This window comes from Aplysia californica, unplaced genomic scaffold (assembly GCF_000002075.1).
Source record: "Aplysia californica isolate F4 #8 unplaced genomic scaffold, AplCal3.0 scaffold00380, whole genome shotgun sequence".
Taxonomy (NCBI): Eukaryota; Metazoa; Mollusca; class Gastropoda; order Aplysiida; family Aplysiidae; genus Aplysia; species Aplysia californica.
In genome coordinates this window covers 585,315-594,019 of record NW_004797650.1, presented here as the reverse complement: position 1 = coordinate 594,019, position 8,705 = coordinate 585,315, and the positions used below count along the sequence as shown (strand labels likewise).

Sequence of the window (8,705 nt, the reverse complement as noted above, 5' to 3'; positions counted from 1 at the left end):
GGCAGGGGCTCGGAGGAGTCCCCCCAGCTAGTATCATGACAAACTCGGTTAAAATCTCGCTGCAGGAGGACTATTTTGGGCTTGATTGTTTGAAGAGTTGTTGTTTTTAAAAAAAATATTTTTACGGCTCTCCGACCATCTTCATTCCGTTTTGTCTGAGACGAAAGTAAAAATGGCCACACACGCATGAGCCTCGCTCCCCTGGAGTCTGTACCCGAACCCCCAAATCCGTCGAAATAATTTTAACAGTGTTGAAAAGTGACCTAAAGGAGGTGTTAATTCAAAACCATCAAATCTCAGTTCAAGATAAAGCAGTTTCCACTTAATCAGCCAAGTTCCGCATTTTTTTTTCTATTCAACAGATTTCTATAATACTACATTTTGAATTTTAAGGCTTCTTATGTGAGAAAAAAATATTTTACCGCTTCCAATTGAATCAATAGACTAGGTTTCGCACTATCACCGCCACTGCTCTTCGCTCTCTTGATTAAAAAAACAAAACCCAACAACTTTGCTGCTAACTGCTAAACGTACGACCATGCATTACGACATTACGCTAAAAAATAAAGAACAAAATACTAGTCTCGCTATGGTCGAGTGCACGCGGCACATTTCCTTCTTGGCCCCTCATTTCATATGTGAGTGGTTTAGGGATAAAGTCTATGATTATTTCTTATACGAAAATAGCCCTACGCTAACCTCGGCCACCTAGTGGTGCGTGTTTGTCTCAAATCGCTCTTAGAGCAGAACTGACGTGTCGAGTGCTATACATCTTTAATGATTTTAGCTCTCCGCGAGGCAAGACTCGCTTTCTATTTCTTCGTCGTCTATAAATAAAGCTGTAGGAACAATCGGAACGGTAAAGCCACGCTACGTAACTTCAACCAGCCGTAACATTTTACAGTGAGTTTTCTTTTCTTCTAATTTGGAAGTCACAAAAAACGAATGCAAATTTTAAATCTTTAAATACAATCGCGCCCACAGTTAGAGAAGCAAAAGTAAAAGTACGGGGCCATGAATATTGTTCAATACACATTCCATGTACATAATACGGTAATGATTCGGGTTGTCATTGAATGAAAAACAAACGAAACACCTGGAGACGGCAGGCTAAAGACAAATCAATAACCTAAAGAACTTACACGGAAGTCGCCATATACATGAGTTCTAGTTCGTTACAACGTTTCGTTCTTTTCAAATGCACCATTCTACATAAGATGACAAAAAAGTTGTCCATCTTAAGACATTTTTTTCACTTCATTTTATAATCATGCATGTAATTTTGGTAATATTGAATCATACAAAAGAAAAATGAAATAAGAATTTCACATTGTGACTAAATCCACTGTATTGTCACTAAGGCTTCTGTATTGTGACCATCGCCTATGTACTGTGACAACGTGCTACTCTAGAATTACAAAGTTCTATCTGCTCATTACCGAGTTTTGAGAAATTTGACGTTAAAATGTTTGGGTTTCATAATAAGTCAAGCTTTTTCAAATGCAATTCTTTGAATATATTGATAGCGAATCGGAACAATTTTGCTAGAGCAGATAGAACATTCGTTTTCTGACCTCATGGTCTTAGTAACTCAAAACGGCCAAAAATGTCAGATGGAACTGTATAATTGTAAGGTATCGAATGGCCACTGTGCTATCTCTATGGTTTCTGTGTTGTGCCCATGGCTACTGCATAGGGACAGTGGCTATTGTTTTGTGTATATGATACTCTGGCCTACTGTATTGTGACTTGAGTTACACTGGCTACTGTATTCTGACTATGCCTGTTGTATTGTGAATGTGGTTACAATGGCTGCGATGGCTGTATGGTGTCTATGGATTCAGCTGTATTGTCACCATTGCCTGTACAGTTAAGCCTTTTTCGTGTGGCTAAGAAGTAAAAGACGAGAAATGTTAAGAGGCAATGCAGTGAAATATTAAGAGACTGTGAACAATTGAGAGACAGAAAAAAGAGAGTATAGAGACGTACTTGAAAGACTGAAAATAAGTGAAAGAAAGTGAATATTGAGAGAAAGTGAACAAAGGGGAGAGCAGAGAGGAAGAGAAATAAATAAAAAGAAGATACAGATACAAGAAAAGAAGAGAACGGAAAAGAGACAGAAACAAAAAAATAAAGATTGAAAGTCAGAGAAAACGAGACAGAGAGAGAGAGAGTGAGAGAGAGAGAGAGATAGAGAGAGAGAGAATGGAAAATTGTGAGGCAATGGAAGAAGAGGAAAGACTGAGGTGCAAAGAAGAGACAGGTTGTGAGATAGAGAGGAATAGAATGAGGTGCAGTCAGACGAAGGGAAAGAAATACGGAAATCCTTTTAGCCCTTCTGCCTCACCTGACGTGGAGGTTCCTGGGAACCTCATCCATATCAGACATGTACAGCAAAGGCTCGTAAAAGTAGAACACATCAGGGCTGAATTGGAATAGGTCCCCAGTGAAAGTGGACCCGGATCTCATATACGACATTACAATCACTTTCTTTCGACGATTCTGGTCCTTCCCCGGAGTTGCCGTTTGTGCGTGTGTTGAAAGAAAGTGTTCAGTTTCTGTGGTGGTCACGTGTAGACTGTCGTTTCTGTTTTGAAGAGTCTCACTCATGTTTCGGTCAAGGGGGACGAGACTTTCCCACGATGTAAGACTTCTGCTTTTCATGTAAGGGAATGAATATGCCCTTAATTTCAAGTGAACCTGTGCTGTCAAGAGGAAAAGAAAAATACTATTATTCTATTGGACTCGAATTTAGTGTTGACGTGTACGAAGACAACTGGGTGAAACAAATACACAATAGCCGAAAAATATCACTTTTCAAAGTTGTGAAGAATAACATTTTCTTTTGGCTATTTAGAGAACTCTGTCGACTTCATACTGGTATATGATAGCAGATGACTTTGGTTAGAATCACTTAAGAGGTCTCTTGAACTTGGATTTTTTAAACTCTTTATTGAGTTTTCGTGGTTCTTAAGACTTGAGCTCGGCTCTATCGCAATGAAAAGTAAACGGTGGGCCCTTATGCTGAAATGCATTTCTGTGTTATAAAAACTGTTATTTAAAAGATATTAAAAGAATTTATAGCCCGTCGAAAAAAGCTAGATCATTAAGGAGGTGGCCTGCTTCGCCCTTGCCGGTCAGGGCCAACCCGGACTTAGAGGGGTACAAAATCTCAGCACACAGGATGGGACATCGCTAAAAAAAATCATCTTTATTCGAGAATCGAAATCAAATCTTCTGCGTGCTACGGCAAACGCCTTACCGTCACACCACAGACGACAATGGAAAGCTGTTGAATCGTTAAGAATAAATAGTTCTCTTCACTATGGTGCAGCGTACTATCCTAGAGAGCTGTCGGAGCAGGTTGACCGAATCTGTGGGTGCATTAGTAGTATCTCTGTTTTAAACTGGTTTTGTGTAAATGACTTCTGACAAATTCACAGTCCTTATCCCATCCACCTTCTTCTTACGATTAAATGATCTACATAATTTTTTCTCGTGTTATAATGTGTTCATGTTCCATGCACAAAGCTAAGCAATCACATCACAAGCGGACTTTCATTAAATAAACATTTAATTTTTTAAACTCAACTCCTATTTCAACAGAGCCTGCCTCTTCTTCGTGACCGATTGCAGATTCCACCGACAGTTAGTTGCTAACGATGCGGTATACGAAACAAAGAAACGTAGGAAAATACATGGTTGTATTAGTTTGATTATTAAAGTGTTCTTCCCCTTGTTGGTGATAGTACAGCGATAATATATTGTCTGTGCTGTAGATGTTAAACGGTTTGCCATCCCATGCTGAAGCCAGTTCCACTCCCGTATTGGGAGTTTTTGATCGAGTATCTCCGTCTGTCTGATGGGAAGTTGTATCCCTCTCAGAGCGGGTTGACCCAGACAGACAGGGCTCAAGTAGCCTGGTTCCTCACTTTAATACCTTTTACAATATTACTACCAGAAATGTTTTTCTTGGTGAGTTCAAAGAGTAACAAAAATGTTTTTCGTGGTGAATTGAAAGATAAAAGTGTAACCAAAGAAAGTCACTTATGGCGAGTTCAAAGTTCAACCAACAATGACTCAATGGTAGAGCCCAAACGTGAAAATACCCACCGATGTTTCTCTTCGCGAGATCAAAGTTCAAAATGCAGTCACCAATATCTCCCTTTGTGAGTTAAAAATTCACATTGCCCATCAGGGTCTCTCTGGAAATGATCAAAGTTCAAAATTCAAAGTTTCAAAGCAACTATCAATGACTCACGTGACGAATTTCTCCAGAGAAGGAGGGCCCCCAGCGAAGAAATCACAGCGACCACCAGCTGTTTTAGACTCACGCGCGCCATTACTCGTCCCACCAACAGCGCCACCTGTTCTCATGATAAGGAAAAGTGATACCTGGACATTAGCATAGCATTATGATAGCAGCTCCTTCGCGTAAAAATTGTGTTGAGCGAGTAAGTGACAGCTTAGAGCTTGATCCATCGTTTTCTCAAATGGAGTACGTTTTCCTTGCCTTGTATTCTTTTGAAGACCTTGAAAGATTTAGTGATATTATGGTTTGGGAACTTTTGTCCCAATGCAAGAGGTCATAGAAGTCCGGACACGTAGATACAATGTTTCTGATTATACTGATACAATTTTCGACACCGTGCAATAATAATTGTAATAAGCTTATAAACAAATCGCTACCGTACCTCAGAATTACAACGTCCTATCTTCTCAGTACTTAGTTTTGAGAAATTTGACGTAAAACATTTTGAGTCTCGCAATATTTCAAGCTTTCTCGAATGCAATTCTTTGAATATGTCGATAACACTTTATGGCGTGTATTAATGGCGATCTACTCTGAAGATAACAAAGATAGCGTTAACCTTTCTATACACTTTGGTTGTTCACGAAGCCTCATCTTTTTAAAATGTATAGTAATGTCTGTGATAAGGCTGAGTACAAAAGTCTGAAGTGTTATGGTTTGGTTCTCCGGTGTTGCACGCCGAGGATGTTAGTTCGATTCCCATATAGGGATGTATACGTATCGCATTTTGCACATTTTAGACTTTTGTATCACCTCGGGTTGGTCCTAACTGGTATGGTCAAGCAGTTCGTGTCTTCAATGGTAAAATTGAAACCCAAAAACAGAACAAAAGAAAAACCGAAAAAAAACAATTTAAAAAACGGCGGGAGGTGAGGGAGGTAAATACATAATTTTTTTAGATAATAAAACTGAATTCAAATTGATAGCCATTGTGGAGACCAAATACAGGTATATGATATAGGATACGAGCAATCTAATTTACTCGATCATAAAGTTATCTCATCAGCACTCAACAGATGCAACAGAGTTTTGGAATTCGTCCATTAAAAAAAGGAATTGCTAATGGACTTTCGACGAATGTGTTTATTTAAGACATCTTTACTATTTCTGTATTGCTTCTCTCTCTCTCTCTCTCTCTCTCTCTCTCTCTCTCTCTCTCTCTCTCTCTCTCTCTCTCTTGAATATTTAGAGTATTCTATTATATTGTATCTTTTAAATTTTATCTTTAAAGTATCTTCATTGTGTCTTTTATATACACTTTTCAATAGTTTTGTATCTCAACCTTGTACCAACGTACTACTCCAGTCATCTCTCCTCATAGACTTGTAACCTACTCTTAGGCTACACGATGCCTTGGTTGCCGTTCTTCATTCTCTATAACAGAATTCGCAGCGAAGCTTGCACCCCATGGGCCACGCCATTATGCCCAAATGAAGAGCAAAACACCAGTCTCACTTCTGTTGAGTGTCGCGTGGCATTCCCCCTTCCCCTTTCCCCTTCATTTGGCTCTAATGGAGTCAAATGGAGCACCCGATGGTGAGCCGAAAATACACCACAGCGCACGTTCTAGAATATTATAAAGCAAGTACATGTTTATGCCTCTCTCCAAACCACGCGAATGGGAATGTTATGTGTGGTATTTTCTCAAGACGTTCTGAGCCAGCCTGTCATTTTCATGAACTTGTTTTGCAGATATTGGATATTGTGATTGATATGGATGACATGTGTTTATTGTTTCTCTCCTAAGAGTTTTACTGCTGAACATTCTCCTCTTTTGTGCTGGGTTGAGAAGCGTGGGACAGAGTGAAAGAATGGGTGGTGGGGTTGCGGGTGGAAAGGGGGGGGGGCACTTTAAAACACATAAAGACTATAAATTTTTACTTGCTTAAATACTTTTCCGGACACTGTTACCATATTATGGTGCTGAATGGAGAAGCATATTTCTTTTTGGTGTTTGTCGTATTGCCTGTTGCATGGTTATATTGTTTTTGTCTTATGTTTTTCTGAACCCCTCCCCCACATGCCATCTTTTCCAGGACCCGCCTCTTCTTATGTATTCATCTGATCTCTGCTTGCATGCTTTCACTGCTATACTGTCTGGTGGAAATCTTGACAGGTGGATACCTAACATTTTATGCATTGTTGGAGTTGAGCCAACTTTGTATTCGGACTATCTCGTTTCTCACCCTGTCTCTTCTTCTTGGGGTGTTCAAATTAAACATACCCCCCCCCCCCCCCACACGCACACAGATAGATAGATAGATAGATAGATAGATAGATAGATAGATAGATAAATAGATAGATAGATAGATAGATAGATAGATAGATAGATAGATAGATAGATAGATAGATAGATAGATAGATAGATAGATAGATAGATAGATAGAAAGATAGATAGATAGATAGATAGATAGATAGATAGATAGATAAGTAAGTAAATAAAACATAATTTGAAAATTACAATGTGTTTTTGCCCCCCACCCCAAATCCCATGTCTTCGTTCTTTAGAAAAAAAAATAAGCCACTAGTGACTATACATTAAGCATCTCGGTGCGCAAGAGTTTAGGAATTCCAGGCCGCCAACAATAGGTGATCAAATTAATAAAATTAATAATTTAAGAACAGCCTTGGACCACGGGTGACTTAAGTCTATCCCTGGGACGACTAGTTCCGACGTCAGTCTTGCATACTATTGAGTTTCAAAACCCAGTCGGTTTTAAATTAGTCTTTTTTTTTCTAGACGATGGATGAGGCATGGGGAGATCCTTTCATTTCATTTCGACATCAAAGTTGTTGATTTTTTTTCTTGGGGGAAAAAGTGTGTGTGTGTTGGGGAGGGGGTGTGTGACTGGGGAGGTGAGGCTTATGGCTTGGGACTATATTGTGGATGACCTACATGTTTTCCGGCCAGAGAGTCGCGGCAAAACGAGCACTCAACATAAACTTGCTGTTGAAATATAAAGCCTCGAGCAGTATTTAATAGACAAACTCATCATCTGTGTTGGAAATAAATTCTATTATCTAAAAAGTAAATGAATAAAAGCGAAAACAACGGTCCTTTTCGGATAGGTTTACAGTTCCTCCCTTACACTGAGAAACACGATTTTAAAATTCGTAGCTGTATTTTTTTTCCTTTTTCCAAAACAAATTCACGGTCATAATTCCCCTAAACGTCAATGGCAAACTCCCGTTTATGAAAATCAGGTCCTGATATTTGATCAGTAATCCAAGCTGTCCCTGGTTCTCTCACCCTTCCACCTCCCCTTTTCCATAAATAAACCTGGGTCACTGTTCAAACGTCAGCTGCAGCGTTGGCTTCTACCTTTCCTTTGATCTACCGTCTTATGAATCGTCAATGGAAAATTGGGTTATAAACATCCAACTTTTTGTTGTACACATCTCCTTTGACAAGGTTGGGCTCCTCTTTCCAAGGGGGCTCTCGTAGTCTATTGTGTGAGTCGTTTCAATCCCCCCTCTCCCAAAAAAGACCAACACAAAAAACAGCAAAAAAACCCAACAAAAAAAAACAACCCCCCCAAAAAACCCCAACAACAACAAAAAACAACAACGCGACAATCAAAACAAACAAACAAAAAAACAACGAAAAAAACAAACAAAAAAACCCCCCATACCTCCTTTCACAAAATTTTAATCTTTTCTATTGGTATTCTCTTCAAAAATGATAAAACCTTCCTCTCACTACCATTTCGTGTCATTGAGAACCTGCCTTAGGTCGAGGGGACGCGACAGCATTCACAAACTGAAAAGATAGTAATAAACACTAAGATAACTTTAAAGATATTTACAAGTTAGGGTAGCTCGACAAACCAGGTGAGTCATCTGATTGAGGACAGTTTGAGCACACCAGTTGGTAGCGTACAAGGCAATGTTAAGTTAATTACCGTATTCATCTGCCTACATCTTCTGTCATGTGATGAAGATAGGGCCCCTGTTATGTCAGAGCTCATTCTAATGATTATCTATCTATCTATCTATCTATCTATCTATCTATCTATCTATCTATCTATCTATTATACTCGTGCTTTTACTTACTTAAATACTGTTCTGGGCAATATTACTTTAACTTGTCTAGGGGAGAAGCAAACTTAGTTTTCTTGTTTTTTGTATCGTCAGTTGTACGGTTATATAATTTTTGTCAAAAGTTTCCCAGAACCCCTCGATCCATATTCCGTATTCATCTGATGTCTGTTAGTATTGCGTTTCACTGTTTATTTCTATCTTCTGTGATAAAGGAAGGCACTGCTCTCATTTTCCTCCTCCTCCTCCTCTTCCTCCTCCTCCTCCTCCTCCTACTACTACTACTACTACTACTACTACTACTACTACTACTACTACTACTACTACTACTACTACTACTACTACTACTACTACT

The 8,705-nt window shown here is 39.1% G+C and overlaps 1 protein-coding gene across 1 annotated transcript in view; it reads right to left on the bottom strand.

Moving 5' to 3' along the window:
• LOC101863283 (carbohydrate sulfotransferase 6) overlaps window positions 1–8,705 on the bottom strand; it is a 17,669-nt gene that overhangs the window by 5,742 nt on the left and 3,222 nt on the right. Inside the window, exons 2-3 of the mRNA XM_005103586.3 lie at window positions 4,262–4,367; window positions 2,348–2,705 (exon numbers count right to left, since the gene is read on the bottom strand). Coding sequence (XP_005103643.1) covers window positions 2,348–2,705; window positions 4,262–4,367 — 464 coding nt within the window. The remainder of the gene's footprint in view (window positions 1–2,347; window positions 2,706–4,261; window positions 4,368–8,705) is intronic.